Source organism: Papilio machaon, chromosome 26, assembly GCF_912999745.1.
Source record: "Papilio machaon chromosome 26, ilPapMach1.1, whole genome shotgun sequence".
Lineage (NCBI taxonomy): Eukaryota > Metazoa > Arthropoda > Insecta > Lepidoptera > Papilionidae > Papilio > Papilio machaon.
In genome coordinates, this window is record NC_060011.1 from 4,372,261 (window position 1) to 4,390,959 (window position 18,699).

The 18,699-nt window shown below is 32.7% G+C and overlaps 1 protein-coding gene across 1 annotated transcript; it reads left to right on the top strand.

The window, feature by feature from the left end:
• Positions 1-12,359: 12,359 nt before the first annotated feature.
• On the top strand, positions 12,360-16,537 carry LOC106708202 (transmembrane protease serine 11B-like protein; the record flags this gene model as incomplete). The annotated part of the gene is made up of 9 exons (XM_045684379.1): positions 12,360-12,897; positions 13,262-13,451; positions 13,562-13,664; positions 13,786-13,965; positions 14,144-14,235; positions 14,441-14,504; positions 15,160-15,306; positions 16,230-16,445; positions 16,532-16,537. Coding segments are annotated over 9 exons (1,536 nt in total), but the record flags the coding sequence as incomplete, so codon positions are not given.
• Positions 16,538-18,699: the final 2,162 nt, after the last annotated feature.

Genomic DNA, 18,699 nt, shown 5'->3' on the forward strand with positions numbered 1-18,699 from the left:
TGATGTTATATACCATGTAATACTCCAGGGAAGTAGACGAAGTAAATGTCACTTCACTTTTCAAAATCTGTTCAGTCGTTCAGTCTCCAGGCCGTCACAATGTAATTTACATATATACAAACCAACTTACATAAAAATAAACTTATATATGCGTGAAGAACATAACGCTCTTTATAAGTCGGGTTAAAAAAGAAAATAAGATAGTAAGGTGTACAGAGCCATGAGATATACATAGTTTTATATAAAAAGTAAAGAGGTAGTGCTTCGTTCACAAAAAAGCCTTATGTCTGAATGGCACATAAAGTGCCTGAAATGAAGCACACATTATGGTATATTTGAGTCTAAGATAATACGGAGTCATAAACCAGAGAATGGTGAAATCTTTTATATACTACAGATTCTTATGTAATAAGTAGGTTTTTTTTATTTAAATTTACGTATATAAGAGGTTTCTCCAAACTTGACTTTAATAATAAAAAACATTGAGATTTTTTCTCTTACAAATTAAAAGTTTAATTTGTTTTTAATTATAGCAAAATTTTACATTTTAAACTTGATAAATTAAAACAGTGTTTTAAATTGAGCCTTGGATACAATTCACTTTAGCATTCAAATATTTTTAAATAACGTGTAATTTATGATAAAGTTGCAAAAAAAGCTGTAAAAAAGCTAATATAGTTATCATCCTTGAAACCAATGTCACAAGATCCATTAGCAAATTATACGAACGAACATAATTGGTGCTCTCAGCGAAAACATACGGCCTTATATCTGACCATCAATTAGTTTTATAGGTTAATAAATGAGATCCTTTTTGACTTTGTCTTTCATGAACCATTTATCTTTACACTTTGTTTAATTAAAACTTTGCTAAAGTATAATAATTGAGTTAAAAAAAAAAACGTATAAAACATATTTTATTTAATTAAAATAGAACCAATTGATTTGACTTGACTATATCCTATAAGCCAGGAAAATAGAAAATCAAATGAAAAGCAAGATGACGTATAGAATATTAATATATGAGTAACGTTTTAGCTGAACGGGCTTTTTAATAGTGCGTCAAAAAAGCGTTTAAATCAAACAAAGCATTTCAATGTATCTCTTCACACGGCAGCACTTTCTCTTTTCGTGCAGTGTTGTATTTTGAGCGCTTAGTGAACATGACTGATTTTAAAGCGTTCCTTGCTCGAGAGCCGCCAACACCGAGTTTTAACACGGCGTTAAAAACGCGCCCGTGCCAATTACAGTGTGAAAATACTGCTTATATTAAAGAAAATATCACAATCGCTATAAAAATAAAATCTAAAACTTCTAACCTACAATTACAAAAGACATAAGTTAGAAATAAGTAGAACAATTAAGTTTTCGAAGAAATAAATACATTATTATTTTACTAATATTATTAATTAGCTTTTCCCCGCGACTCCGTCCGCGCGGAATAAAAAATAGAAAACGGGGTAAAAATTATCCTATGTCCGTTTCCTGGTTCTAAGCTACCTCCCCATCAATTTCCAGCTAAATCATTTCGACCGATCTTGAGTTATAAATAGTGTAACTAACACGTCTTTCTTTTATATTACAAGATGTGAGTGTTGAGATGGATGGATGTTTCTTGAAGGTAACTGCGTAACGGTTCAATGGATCTTGATAAAATTTGACTTAGATTTAGAACATAATCTGGAAGAACACATAGGCTACCTATTAAGTTTATTTAATTCTGCGCGGACGGAGTCGCGGGCTAAAACTAGTTGTTACATAAAAAATTGTACAGTAAAGGTGTGGATACACCAGGGCCATTATACTGACACCGTTCCCCTTTGTTGTCGGAAACGAATATCCACTTGTGACAGTCGTGCTATTTCCATTCTGCAAATTCACACTATTGTCGGTGTTAACGCATCTTGTTAGCATTGTGTTTTAAAAGTGGATATACATTACATGACATGAATATGTTTTGAGTTTGGAATTTACATATGAAAGTTTTATCGTGGAAAAATAAAGCTTTTGATATTTGCAAGTATTTGTTATTACTTATTTATTTTAATACTAGCTTTTACCCGCGACTCCGTCCGCGCGGAATAAAAAATAGAAAACGGGGTAAAAATTATCCTATGTCCGTTTCCTAGTTCTAAGCTACCTGCCCACCAATTTTCAGTCAAATAGATTCAGCCGTTCTTGAGTTATAAATAGTGTAACTAACGCAACTTTCTTTTATATATTTAGATTTACTAGGATAGTATTGAATTCATCTTCATCAACCTGCCTTTATCCCTATGTAGGGTCGGCACAGTATGTACTCCTCCATACACCTCTATCAGACGTCATATCTGAATTTACCCCCTTCTTACGCATATCGTCTTTCACACAATCTATCCATACTTTCTTTGGTCTTCCTCTACCTTTATAGCCATCTACATTCGATCTCATTATTTTGTTTATATGATTATCCCTCCGCATAACATGTCCAAACCACGCTAACCTTCTGCTCTTCAATTTCTCGATAAATGGCGCTACTTTCAAATATAAAAAAGGACTTTACTTTTAGGTAAAAAACCTGTGTACGGATATATACTTATTTTTATCTATAGAAATTGGAATTTATTATGACAAAAAATTGGCTATTTGTACTAATTTTTTAAATTCTTTAACAAATAGCATTCCAATCAGAGATAGATAACCTTTTTTCACTCGTCTATTTTCACAAGCGCAGCCGTTACGAATATAGTACTATAAATCTAGAATTCTTCCATATTTTGTACATTGTACACCATTGTGAGATTTTTGCTTGACTAGTTCTAACCTAAGCTTTTGTTCTTCCTACAATACTTTGTCGGGGAATATGCTATTTTTGTGTACTTCGACAAGAGTTGTGTTTTTGTTCTTGTAACTAGGTCATTTGGTATTCGTGAAATTATCGATTTCTTGATTAGAAGTCGTCCATTGTTTAAAATTCAACCATAATCTTACTAATATTATGAATGCAAATGTTTAGATGGATGGAGGGATGGATGTTTGTTTGAAGGTATCTCCGGAACTTCTCAACGGATCTTGATGAAATTTGGCAATTATGTAGAACATAGTCTGGAAGTACATATCTGCTATTTATTAAGCCGAGCGGACAGAGATGCGGACGACAACTTATTCGTAATAAATAATAGCTTTGTGAACCTTTCCACGTTACTTTGAATTGTTTCAACTTTCATGTTCATTACTACCGCAAATTCCTTAAAAAGGGTACAATTTTTGTATCACGTGCTACTATGATTAATATTCTAATTCCGATAGGAATATACGATCCTTGACATCGATCCGAAAATTTATACTCTGTACGATAAAGTTTAATGTCTTATTTAAGATTCTATAAAATAAATCCTAGCTTGTATAACAAAAACGAATAGTTCACAGGCTAGTACGTTTACCCCTAGGATTCGTGAGTCTTTGCGTCCCACATTCTTTGTTCCGCCACTGCAAAGGAAATAGGTTATTACTACAATAATACGGTTTCAACGGACAGTTTATTTTTTCTTTTATTGTTTAACTATACTGTAGAATGTTAAAAGTTATGCCAGTATTTAATAATAATATTTTTTAATAACTATCTAAAGTTGTAAGTATTGTAACTGGTCGCTTTTAAAATAATTAATTGCGCCAAATAATTGTATTAAAATTATTTTTCTTTATAATCGGATTAAGAAGTGACAAAATTCACAATCGATTGGTAACATAAAAACCGTTCGAAAACTTTCTTTGGTTTATTAACGCAGGTGCTTTTATTTCTTGATAATAAATTGTTATTTCTCTAATAAATGGGTTTGAAAACAATAAAATTTGATAATTATCTATTCATTTGTTTAATGTTATTGTAAACTTCATTATCTGAAACAGTATTTTGTTTTTCAATATTTATGTTTTAGGCATGACTCGGATAAAATAAGAAAGAACAGTTTAATTTTCGAATACTGAAACTATACTTGAACACATTGCTTCGTATAACATACTAACATACGTTGAAATTTATATGAAATGAACAAACAAGACATGTAACGACGTTATTCGTGTACGCATGTATGTGCGTAGGTAACACCAAAACAACTAAATGGATCAGGGTGAAATTTGGCACAGAGAATACTTTCAAAGTTTTTTTTTATTCCTCGGGGATGAAATCACAAGCCATCGCTAGCTGTTTATAAATATACTAGCTGGTAGACTCCGTCCGCGCAGTGTTAAAAAAACTTAATAAGTATCCGATGTGTTCTTCCAGACGATGTTCTACATATAGATAGTAGCCGATTCTCAGACCTGCTGAATATGCATATAAAATTTTATAAAAACCAGTCAAACCGTTTTCGAGGAGTTTGATAACTAACATTGTAACACGTGAATTTTACATATATGACTAGCTGTCGCCCGCGACTCCGTCCGCGCGCAATTAAAAAAAAACTAAATGGGGGGGGGGGGTATGAAAAATAAATGTTGGCCGATTCTCAGACCTACTCAATATGCTCACAAAATTTCATGAGAATCGGTCAAGCCGTTTCGGAGGAGTTTAACCACTAACAGACTACATGTCTATCAAGTAAGCAAGTTTCTTAAGAAGTAAGTGTTTTGTATTCCACTAAATCTAATTTTTGCTTATTATTTATGGTTGTTTCCAATTTATCGAAGTGCTTTGTTCATCTAATAATCTAATATTACTTTGAAAACGCTTCACTTCACTCGAATTTTCTTCTACCATATCCAAGGGTTGCGTTTATGTCACTATAAAAATTCTGTAATACTTTTACATCATCCGTCTTTGTATTTATATCTTAAAGAATAGAAAAACTCAAAAAAAAAATGAATACTTGAAAGTATTCATTATTTTTGGAATAATGCCAAATAACAAATAGATAAGGTTTTCTATTTCGTTTTGAACATTAAAGATTTTCATACGAGGATACAAATTGGAAAAAAACTTACAAGCTTATTAAAACTATGGTGAACTCATTTGTTTTTCAACGCGTTGTAAGTCAAGTTTCCACTATCGCAAATCTTGTACAAAAACATAATATTATTCAACTCTTTAATTGAATTTTTACCCGACTTCAAAAAGAAGGAGGTTATCAATACGACTGAATTTTTTTTTATGTGTGTTACTGCGGATATCCGCCCCTGGTGGTCCGATTTTGATAAAAATTATTTTAATCGACAGGAAGTGCTTGCAGATGGGTCCCATTTTTTTTTTTTCATTGCTAAACTAAATCTCGGTTGGTTTATCATATGTTCGTAAATTACAGATGACAAACTTAACATTTAGCCGCGCAACGAAAACACGCAAGTGTGTACGTAGCCTTAAAATTTCTTAGTCACCTTTATAATGTGTATTTGTCGTTTATTTATAAAATTGGAACAAATATATTTAAAGAAAATTTCCTAATTACAAAAACATTGCTTCGTATTTTCTAAGTATTTCCGCAATTAGCATATCGAAAGTATTCGTGGTCAAATTGGGGGAATTACGTCCAGTAAAATTGTTTCGTTTTATTACTGGGTATTTTGTATGGAAATTACAGTGATCAGGGAATAGATTAACTCTAAGTTAATAAGCCAAGGTTCACGATCAAAAAGGGTTGTATTTTAGCATATATTGTTTTAAAATTAGTTTTCATGAAAAACACTGATTTATTTATTAAAGCACAAAACCGACGTAAGTTTTTTTTTTTATATCAAAAGATGGCAAACAAGCAACCTTTCGTTTTGGTCACCTGGATTCGCCGAAATAGCGAAGCGATAGTTGCCCATATAATTCCGCAAATGCAGATGCGTTACCTACCTTTAAATAAACGGAAAAGGAGACACACAGAAAGAGGATATTTGCCCTTACTATGACCCTCTTCCGCCAAATTTACTGTCCTTCTTTTCCTAATAAGAAAATGGTGGGAAGGGAAAGAAGACTAAATTTAGGCCTTCGTCACTACACTCATCGGATGAAATGCAGAATTGCTTCCACTTGACGCCTGTCTTCTTGTGGTCGTGGTATTTCACTGTTCGATCCGGCCCATTCGTGCACTTAATAAATATTGTTGTTGCGGGATCTACCACTTGTTAGTACATATTTAGGTGTTTCAATAAAATAGTTATTTTCATCTAATAATTTCTTTCTCCACTTTAAATCAGGACAGATCAACTGAAATGAATATTATCTGGTCACCCTACTGTTTAAATTCTATGTACGTAAACAAAACCGGAGCTTAGTAATGACTGCGGCTTTAAGCGTATCTTCTTACCCAAGAACTTCACTGCAATGATATTGTACCAGTACATATTGTCATCCCATTCATTCTCTTTGACTAAGAAGAGACAACAATATGTATACAAGTTACACTGGAAACTCTCACTTTGTATGCTCTAAATGGAAGGTAATTTTCTAACCATTGAATCGTAGTTAATTATACAGCAAGTGCACTATAGAACTTTTGAGTACAAATTACTTACTACCCGAATAAAAGGGGCTTAGTACCTATTTCATCTTAGCGGCTAGCACGACTGTAGTTGTACATAACCGCGCTAGCGGAAATAGGACACGCAACTTCTAACATCCATTCAAGTAAAGACCAGAATAATGCGACTATCTACTAAATATCAATTGGATCTTAATGTTTTTATGTATTTGTAGCTATTTTTGTCACTTAATTTGTAACCACAGTTTAATAAATAGTTCAATCTGTTTGATTTTGAATTTGAAGTGTAAAATACAATTCTGTTCGTATTCTTCCGGAGTTAATTCATTTGTACTTTAACCGACTGGCTCATCATCATCAGCTCACTATACATCCCCACCGAGCGGCTCGGAGCCTACCCTAAGATAGGAGTGACTAGTCCATTGTCAACTACGCTGGCAAAGTACGGGTTGGTTGATGTCACACATATATTTGAATTTGTTCTCAGATATGTGCAGGTTGCATTGCGATGTTTTTCTTCAGCGTAAGAGCGTCGGACTGGCTCATGCATGTTTAAAATTAGACTTTCAAGTAATAAGACAATCAAGTTTTTTGTTTTATAGATCAACTAATTATTTAATTATGTTAACCGTGGGTTTCTGAGTTCAATATCTCTGTTTAAAAAATATTGTTATCTTCGTTTTGTAAAATAGTTTTTGGTCTCAGAAACTACTATACTTTAAGTGGTATATCTATGGTCTAATTATAATAAAGAATAGTAAATGAAAATATATAACAAAAAATGACCTATATACATATTTACCTTATTTAGGATTATTTACGAGCGGTTTTTAATGTTTCTTCTTCAGGAAATCGCGTTCCATATTTCTACCTGTTCGCTTTTCCCTCACATCCGGTTTGGGGCGCGTAAAATAACAAAACATTAACGGCTCTATTCTTTCCTTTTGTCTTAATATATAAAAATAAAATATTTTATTATAGTGAATTTGTTTGTTGTTAATTAATTTAAAAGTACGCACAGGAATTACAATTGTTATTAATATCTCTTTAGTAATTTAGTACACATTTTTATGCGTAAAAACAAATAGCTATCTCTGTTATTTTCAACGAGAAAAGAGAGATGACATTACGTTTTTGTACAAGTATTTTGACAGTAGAAACTCTCGCAGTAAATCTTATTTCAAAACACATACATATAATTACTTTATATCAATCTTATTGTTTAAATTAAATTAATTCGTCTTGTTTTACAACACGACAAAGTTCAAATACGTCTAATAGGATTAAGGCGAAGAAATGTATTTCGCTATGACTTGGTTTAACTTATTTTAGAATGAATAAATTAGAATAACTTAAACTTAGACTTTAAATATGAAAGTCATTTGTAAATACATTTTAGTTTGAAATTAATATCTTGTTAAAATCATCAACATTATGTTGAAAGTTATTTTTCTACTCTTTTAATAGTTACAAAATAATGAAAAGAAATAATTATCTCTATATTAAAGTTGCTTTACTTTAAATGTATTTTATGATTATACTAGCGGTCGACCGCGACTTCGTCAGCGCGGAATTTAAAAAAAAAACATAAGTTACCTCCTGCATTCTAAGTCCTGTCAAAATCGGACCAGCCGTTTCGGAGATTATCCAGATTACAAACAGGATCCAGATTATGGACAGGCAGAAACAAAAATGTTTTTTTTTTTCGTTATAAGTAACGTCATGTTCATGAAATATGACGCCGAGGAAGCCGAACCTTAAGTTAGGAGTTAAGTTGACTTCACACAAATTGAATTTCTTCGCAGATATGCACAGTTTGCATCACGATGTTTTCCTTCACCAAGTAAATACTACTATTACCACGGGAAGCGACAACTATATAAGTACAGTTTTTAAGAAAATTGTTCAAACAAAACATGAAATTTGACACGGTTCTTTTTTTGGTCATACGTAGAACTACACTACGTGAGAGGCGTACATCATTTTACTCTTGGATGTAAAGATTTAAGTAGAATCTAAGAAATTGTGACGCAAAATAAGATGGAACTTTTATTTCTTGTAACTACGTAAAAAAACTTTTACAGAGGACGAAAAACTAAAGTGGATAAAATACGTTAACAGACGGAAATGAATTTCCTGCGGTTTCTTTGCGCCTTGGGGAGTGTTTGTAGGCGATTTGTTCCATTTACAAGATCGCTTTTACAAATAGAAAGATAAATAAGAAGGATGGATTTTCGTAAGCATGACTTTTACGTTTTTATAAAATTTACCAGAAAAACATCCGGGTTTTACACTGGCAATATTCTTACAACACTTTAATCTATTTGTTCCTGTAAAATATAAAATAACTAGCTGTTGTCTGCGACTCCGTCTTCGCGGAATTAATAGTAATAAGTAGCCTATGTGTACTTACAGACTATGTTCTACACCTATTCCAAATTTCATCAAGATCCGTTGAGCCGTTTCGGAGACAACAAAACAAACATCCATCCATTTAAACATTCGCATTAATAAAATAAATAAGATAAATGATATAAAGTATAGCATTGCTTGAAAATTACAATCATAAAAACTCGGACATTATTTAGATTATCACTAGCCCGCCCGGAGCAATACCGGTGGTTCGGCTGATGAGTGTGCGTTCCGGAGACCTAATTTTAGTCCTCTTTCCATTCACTCTTCTTCAATGGAAAGGATGGGAAGGAGAAGGGGGATTCGATGGAGGAGGGGGCGTAGTGGAATGGAAAATATTATCTTTCTGTGCTTCTCCTACTTCGTCGAATTAAGGTAGGCACTACATCTGTAGTTTTGGATATGTATGGGCAGCGGTTGCTTCGCTATTTCTCCGAATTCAGATGGCCGCTTGCTTGTTTGCCACCTTATAATTAAAAAGTTTCCTTCTAGATTCATCAAGCGATGGGTATATCCTTAATCCTTAATAATATTATAAATGCGAAAGTAACTCTGTCTGTCTCGCTTTCACGCAAAAACTACTGAACAGATTGTAACAAAATTTGATACACAGATAGTCTAGAGCCTGAGGAAGGACATAGGCTACTTTTTAACGCGAAAAAGGGGTTGAAAGTGGGGGTGAAAGTTTGTATGGAAGTATCGCCTACTATCGTTTACTGAACCGATTTAAATTAAATTTGGTTCACTGATAGTCTAGAGCCTCTAAATATATTAAAAAGAACACCTAGAGCCGAAACTTACTTCTTACTAATATTATAAACTAACTACTCCGTCCGCACGACATAAAAAAAATTTACTTGCTAATATATAACATTATAAATGCGAAAATAACTCTGTCAGTCTGTTTGAATATATGTATAGCATAGCATATTTGATTTTGATAAATCATTAAAATTATTAGCGACATAAAAAAATATATATATACCTGTTTTGTTTAGTAAATATACACTCTAAAATCTCCATTAAAATTCAGTACCAGAAATTTAAAACGTAAATCTCTCCACTTTCAACACACTAAAGCATTACTGTGAGCGTTCTGTATTTAATTATAGACTAAATGCAGTATGTAGTCTATTCATCACTTTCATGGCCACAAATTACCTCTTAAATGGCTCGAAAAACGTTGCTTTGTAACATTATGACCCTGTTAAACGGACCTTAACGACGGCGTTATTTGAATATTGGTGTGGTATGTTCCCTCTTCATTTAACTTTGTAAGTGTATGTGTACCTTAAATTTAATACATAAACATATTTATTTAATTATATACTAACTGAACCCGATTAGTTAGAAATCAAGATTCAAAATAATGTCATTTAAACAGTTACATTAAACATGAAAAAAAAATCTTTACGACACAAACCTTTTATAGGTTTTTAAAAATCTTTCCTTGTTCAGTAAGTAATTTAAGGTCGTATAACAATCAAACAATACTGCTTTTAATTCCAAAGCCGCCCTCATCCAGGATACCGTCGCAACCTTGACTAGATCATCAGTCTATTTTACTGAAGGTCTACCTACACTGTGTGTCCGCTAACATTTGCCGTCCGTCCGTTCCGTTGCCGACCCTATTGGCCGTCTGTTCCTCGCCACTTAAGGTTTGTTATTCTTCAGGAAATGTCGTTTACCGTCGTTCTGTTGCCTAAGAATAGAAGATTACACGATAGCAACTAGAAAATATAATGTAAAACATTGAAAAAGTTATCAGTATCAATCCTCTAGCTTAAAATTTTACTCTTCATAAACAATATAATCTTCTTTATAATATTTGTATAACAAGATATTTTCTATGAGGAAGTAAAATTAATGCAGTTCCCGGCGTCAGCGGTCAAACGGGTTTTATATTAAATTCGATAACGGATAGCTATGAGACATCTAACAGATATTGAACACTGTAAAGTTCTAAAGAATTTGTAATTTAGTATATTGCTTGTAGTCATTTTTTTGTACATAATATAAACATATATTTTTTGTGTATTTAACAGTGTTAGTATAGGACGACTCACTTTTGTCAGCCGATTTGTTCGAAGATATGATTTAACTAAACTGACTTTACGTTAAAATTGTATTAAGACCTTTTCTAGTACAGGGCTGTATTTACTACATCTTATGAGGTTTAATTAATCTTGACACTATGGCTTACTATGCACTTAAAGTACATATAAATATATTTGAAATAGAATTCTGCCATTTTTTAAAAGAGATCTGTTCACAGTCGCTAATCTCATAGCTCTGAAATCAATTATTCAACCGAATCGAATCCGCGTTGTATTCGTTTAGACGAAAGCCTTTTGTAGGCTCGGTGAAATGTTTAAACTCGCCCGCGATAATCCAACAAGAGCCACCAACGCCTTTAATAAACTGGGCTTTAATTTCGTTTTATTTAATTAATTTTCTTCTTAAACCCTTTGACGGTTACTTTGTTAGGAATACATTGTAGAGGCTTTGTTAGATTTGTTTAAGTTAAATTAGGCTTATAATTAATAAAAAAATGTTAGCATTTTACCACGGTTCTCGCACTATTCAGATTTTTTTATGTAGTGTTTACTGATTACTAAGTAGTTTTATGTCGCGAAATACTTCAGAACGAAAAAAAAAGATTATTTTTCTAATACGGGATCAAAGGGACGGTATGTTTAATAAACCGAATATGGAAACTCTAATCGTATTGAAGAAAGCAATTCAGATTTTAATTTGAAACTACTCTTTTTTAAGCTTTATTGTAACAGTGAAAAATAACGAATTTAACGCCCTCTATGTGTGTATTCGAATACTACCGTGAATAGCGTTAGAGATTTTCCGGTTCTCTAAAGTCAGGTTTGAAGGCATAGATGGCGCTGTTATGTATTTGACTATATTAAATTTTATAAGTGAAAATAAAAAGAAATACGGCACCATTTCATTGCTAAAATTTTTGCCATCTGCTTTTTATTTATTTTTGCTTCTTTTTTTCTAAGTTAAGTTTAATTACATAGATGGCGCTGTCACCACTTATCTTTTATAGTTTTAGTTTTGCCTTTTTAAACTTGAGTAAACTTATTACCCTTTTAAACTATAAACGAGTAGTACAACGAAAAAAACCAAATCTCAAAAATTTTAATCTGAAAATGTATGGTGTTGAAGCATTTTCTAAAATCGACTTCTAGTTTTGGTTTTGGTTGTTTTCACAAATAATGTTGAAAACCTTATAAAACTATTGTATAAAGTAAAATAGTCAAATTATATACAAACTGAGATCTCCAAAACATTCCATCGAAAACCATTTTATTCATACTTATTACGTATTCCGATAAATAAATTCCAAGTGAGCAATTTATATCGGAACTACGTAATAAAATTTATGAGTTATAAAATATTTATTTCTGTACAGTATATTGTAAAGATCCCAGACTGAAATTATATATGATGAATTTTCTTATATTTTATTTTATAAATATAAAATTTTCTATTATAATATTAGTTAAATGTGACGTATTAGATAATGTAGAAAGTGAAAATTTGCAAGTGAATGATATAGCAGGTTCAATAATCGGAGTTATTGGTGCGGATTCAAATACAAAAAGAATTAAAGAACTAAATGATAAATTAAAAAAGGTAGACAAATATGTAGTTGATAAAAACAAATATGCAGAATTACTAAAGAACATAACAATTGAAACTGATTTGAATGCAACTAATTTCTTTAGTGCATTATACGAAAGAGATTATTTGAAAGTCATCTCCGGGAATGAAACGAAAAGTATTTATCTCCAACTTAAGGAAAAAATGAACAGAGATGATGTTATTAAAATATTAGCTGAGAAAGGGAACACAAGTAATTTGGTGAAATCAGCTAGAAAAGCTATTGGAATCGATTATATTGAATTTAATGATAGAGACGATAATGATATAGTACTAGATAATATAGTTGATGAGATTTTAGCTCAAGCGCCAAGTGATAATCATAAATTCGACCACAACGATAATGACGGAATGTACTGGGGTAAGATTAAAATTTTGTATAATCCTATAAAAAACGTCCAAATCTGAAACTTTGTTTAAGTTTTATGGTCATATTTAGTCAAATGAACAGTTTTATGGAGAGTATGTAGAAACTAAAATATCTAAATGAAAGCCACCTAAATAGTTAAACTGAACTAAAAATATTCAATTAATAATGTCGACCAATAAAATAACCTTGGTAACTGCATAGCCATATTTTTGGCTTATTTTAGCTATTTATTTGACTTTCTTAGACTTCATAAAAAATGACATGATGCTGAGCATGATAATGAAATTTGAACACTACCTTCTTCAATAGATATATTCATTCTTTTTATAGTAGACATATTAATCATTTTTTTCAGATCCTCAAGGTGAATTAGATGATCTCAAGGAATATCATCGACATGACGGTAGACGTATTTTTAGAGGGGAAAGAACGACGATCAAGAACTATCCATTCATGGTGTCAGTGCACGTATTGGGCAGGTTTTGGTGCGGAGGTTCGTTGTATTGGAATGATCTGGTGCTTACATCAGCGTCTTGTTTGCAGTTGTAAGTGTATTTAAGAAATGCTTAATAAGGCTTCTAGTCTTCACCAATATTCTTGCAATAATGAAAGGTTGTTGTCAACTTACTTAATTATACTTCATTTTAAATTCAAGGATGCATAATAACCGCTTCTTCCGAGAAAATCCGAAGCTGCTCCAAGTAAGAATAGGAAGTAATCATAGCAGGATTGGTGGGGAAATTATAGACGCACTTGAGGTATTGTTTGTATTTCTATATGAGTTTTACACTGGGATGCCATACTAAAATGTTTGGGCTTTTTATACAGAGTTATCAGCTATGAGCTATAACGATGTTATCTCTTTTATCATATTTCCAGGTGTATTTTCATCCTGGTTACAATCCTCGTACCTTGAATAATAACATAGCGGTTATACGCCTACGTCACCATCTCTATTTCGACCACCACCGTACGCCGAAGCTGATTGCAATATCCTACAGCCCCTTCAGTATACCCACAACAGCTGAAGTATTGTTATTGGGTTGGGGGGTTAAAAAGGTAAAGTTATAAGATTTAACGTGGTTTTCCATTATTATCTGTGCAAGAACACGTTTTTTCTCAGTTTCTTCAAAAAACACATGAGAGACGATAATATGCTTTTTTACGTTTTAAGTTTTCTTTTGTGGTTTTCAAGGTATGTTGTAATTTAGTAATTGTATTTACACTACTCTTCCAGCTCTCTCAGAGAATAGCTTTCGAGCCGGTCTTCCTACAACAAAAACTTCTACCCGTATATCCGAATATATTTTGCAAAGAAGTCTACGGAGAGTAAGTATTTTTAAGTGCTAAATGTATAAATGAGTTATAAGATAGATACAATGTTCAAGAATTCTTTCTCGACATTAAAAAGATTCTGTTTTAATTGACTAAAATATAATCCGAAATTGTTAGAGTACATGTATTGATACGAAGCTACGGCAGAGGGAGTGATACGACTTAACGAAAGAAGCCTAATATTTGAGTTCTATTTCAGTAAATTTGTTTCATCTACAATGTTTTGCGCTGGTACTATGACAACTGGAGAAGGAGCGTGTTCAGTGAGTTTTTGAACATCTATCAATTCCTTATTATTAATATCACTAATGTTATTAATACGAATGTTTAGATGAGAACGAGAGAGAGGAGAGAGAATAAACTTTTTTTTAAATTCCTTTCCGCTAGTAACAATATTTTTAAATATTTTTTGACCATAATTTGAGTCCTTAAAACTTTATTTGTCAAAATATTAACGAAAACAAATTTAACCACGTAACAAGATGACTTAAACCAACTTTCTTAAGATTTCTGTGACTGTCTTCTTAATTAATAACCTAATTACTTTCCGAGTAAAGATGGATTACCCGAAATAGGTTTCGAGATTGAGAGAACGTTCAAGATGGATTGGTTAGCTATATTCCGTGGGTTTATCTTTTCTATAAATAAATAAAAAAACTCTGATATATCAAGTAACAGCTACGAAGCGCAGCGACTTGAAATTTTTTACAGAGATTTCTGTTCCTGCCCAGGCAAGTACTAAGAAAGGACTTTACGAAATTCATCCTTTAAAAGTATATAGTGAGAGTGAAATTTTCTATGAAGAAATCACGTACAAAGTCGCGGGCAACAGCTAATATATAACAAATACATACAACCTTCTGTTCGTGTTATTCTTCATATTGCTCGGTATAACCTTGACTAAAATATAATTTCCAGCACGACGCGGGAGGCCCTGCAGTTATGTCGGGAAAATTAGTCGGGATAATCTCATACGGCCCGTCCATTTGCGGCTTCCCAAATGCCCCGACCGTGTTCACATTAGTTGGGGCGTACGCTGATTGGATCGAAACTATTAATGAGACGGTAGGTATAATTGCATCAAGTTTATATCCGACTTTTTATAACACAGTGACAGCGTTAATATAATCCTTTTGATGTTAATAAGGAATGTGGTCAAGAGATGGCGTTACTTTACCATTTTCTTATATCTATTACCATTACGACTTTTTCTTGCTTCAATTGTATCGCAGTCGCAAGAATAGTCACCGATTTATAAAATAAAAGAGTTGAAAATAAGTTAATTTTGCCATAGAATTATAATGCTGATGCGATTTAGAGAATATTATATACTTATAAAAAAGTATAGATTTGGTTTACTTAGCTTAATTTCTACCCAAAGGTTGTCCGGCAGAGTTCGCTGCTTAACGATAAGACCGCCTTTTGTGAAAATCCTGTTGTACTTTCTTTTTTTTTTGTAACTCCATGATAGTGCACAATAAAGTATATTTGTATTTTGTATTACGAGTATATGATTTGAGATTTTTGTATGTATGTCTCATATGAATAATCTCAAAAACTACTGAACCGATTTCAGAAATTCTTTTGCCAGTAGAATGCTACATTATCACTGTGTTGTCGAGAAAAACTCCAATTCATTGTACAGTGAATACTTTTATTCCATTTTCAACATTTCTAACGGTCAACTAGCATAGTTTCCACTAGACAACTTATCACATCGACGGTTATCAAACGACTGGCCGAGCTCCTGACTCAAAAATCAAAACGCTCTTTCAACCCCACCACACTCAATCCATTCGCCGGAAGTTGTCACAAAAGAGTGACGGGGTCGAGTAGTGTTGCCATTTAAGAAAAATAAAACTACCTTTTATAAAATTATTACAGTGTAATATAGACTAGACTATATATTACACTGTAATAATTGTATTAATTGAGTTATCAACGGCATGCAATATCGCAGATAAAAACTATTTTACATTTTTTTCCAGATGCCAAGTTATCATATTGGAAAGAAGAAGACAACAACATTAAATCCAGTATTGGCTATGCAATATTATAATTTAGAACAATATACATCATTGAAGGAAAAACTGCTGGAACATCAGACATCCAAGGTAACCCCACTCGACATCATGACGATGCCAACTGAAGGCAATGTTACAGCGACAACACCTGGCGCTTTGAGAAAGAAAAAACTAAAAGATGTAATAAAATATGATAAAGTTAAGATTGCTCATAAAAAGAAGTTAAAATACATGAGATAAATGTAAAATACATAGTTATGTTTTAGTTGTGATTAAATTTTAACTATAGAAGGTTGTTCTTTTGATACCAGAGGTCTCTATCTTAAAATGTAATTTTCTTTATATATAACTAGCTGTTACCCGCGACTCCGTCCGCGCGGAATAAAAAATGCCCACAAGATAAAAAAAAGTTCCTATGTCCGTCTCCTAGTCCTAAGCTACCTCCCCATCAATTTTCAGCTAAATCAGTCCGACCGATCTTGAGTTATAAATAGTGTAACTAACACGACTTTCTTTTATATACATAGACTAGCTTTTAAACGCGATTCCGTCCGCGAGGAATAAAAAATAGAAATCGGGGCAAAAATTATCCTATGTCCGTTTCCTGGTTCTAAGCTACCTGCCCACCAATTTTCAGTCAAATCGATTTAGCTGTTATTGAATTATAAATAGTGTAACTAACACGACTTTTTTTTATATACATAGATAACATAATGTAATAAGTATTAACATATAATTTAACATCACATATAGCTTATTTGGAATCCTCTCTACCTATATATATCCAGTATAAAGAAGCTTCTTTTGAAAAATAATTTATAAAGATGTCGATAATAAAATTGGTCTTCTAATGTTCGCTTCAAGATAGCCTTCGACAGCCATGATTAGTCAACTGCTGTACTTACCTGTAACAAAGAAATCATTTTATGAGTGTTTAAAGAATCTTGTTATCTGTAAAATTAATGAAATTGAAGTGTCTGAAAGTAATTTTTTTTTTTTTATATAAGAAAAGGGGGCAAACGAGCAGCGGGAACACCAAGGTGTTCATCGACGCCCATGGACATCTGCAATACCAGAGGAATCGCAAATGCGTTGCCGGCCTTTGAGATGGTGAAAAAAAACCATGTACACGATATTGTTTATGTTGCTTATAAAGATATTACATATTGATAATTTTTGTCCGTCTGTCTGTCCGTAAATTTGCGTATGTTCCGGGTAATCTCTGAAACGGATGTAGAGATTTTGATGGACCTTTTACTCGAAGGTGACTTAAGTGTGCGGAAGTAGCTTAGGCTATTTTTTAACCCGAACTAACGAAATCGCATTAGTTACTAATAAGTTTATCTTGGGTTTTAAAATATTGTAACTCAAACTGTGCAGTGGAAAGTCACGTTTAGGATGACATGAGAATCTCGCTTTGTCACCAAAGTCCGTGATCAATCCAAGAACTCTCAACATATACCGTCTAACTCAACAAACTTAACACGATTCGTAATTTCGTCGACCGTATTCCGGAACTGATTGCTTACATTCATTAGATAAATGAATAAATTGGGTTAGAGAAAATTGTCTCCGCCATTCAATATTCTGGAAAGGAAAAAATTAAATTGAAGAAAAGACAAAACGACTGTGATAAAATATGCATTGGAAAACGACTTAATTTTATAGAAACTCTTAATGCCACATCTTTTATCACTTGATTTTTTCTGATGTATAGAAGGAAGGATGTTTTCTACGGGTACTTATATTAGTATGTTTATACATGTCTGCTTGTATATATTTATTCATTGTGCCTAACAGCTAAACAAATTTTAACCAGTCATCTCCCTGAACTTGTCCCAGTTACCTAGGGTCGGTGCACCAGGTTTCCTTCCTCCAAATCAATCTGTCTGCCGTCATTTCCATCGTCATCCCCTTCTTGATCATGTCACCTTTCACGCAATCCATCCATCTCTTCCTATGTCTACCTCTACCGGTGTACCTCTCCACACCCATACTTATTATTCGATTTGCCAAATGCGATTCTTCCCTCCTCAAAACATGCCCATACATACCACGCTAACTTTCTACTTCTCTATTTTTCCACTACCATCGCTACAGTGAATTTTGATCAGTGACATGTACTTTTCAATTCTTTCTGAGAGCGTCATAGAATGAAATAAATAATAAATAAGTATGACGAGGCAAGCCACTAGAGCATTGTTTTATGTTATAAAATGGGAAACGAACAATTAGCCACCTATTTTTTGTAACATCAATTTACGTAAACACTTTATGAATTTAAAATCTGACAATCTTAAAGTGATATACACGAAGACAACTTGCAAAATATAAGCTGAAAATAATTCTCAATCTGATCAAAAGCTTCGCTACAGCTTCTGTGAGCTTTCATACGTCGCGTAATCCGCTTAAACTTATGTTTAGTTCAAAGTTG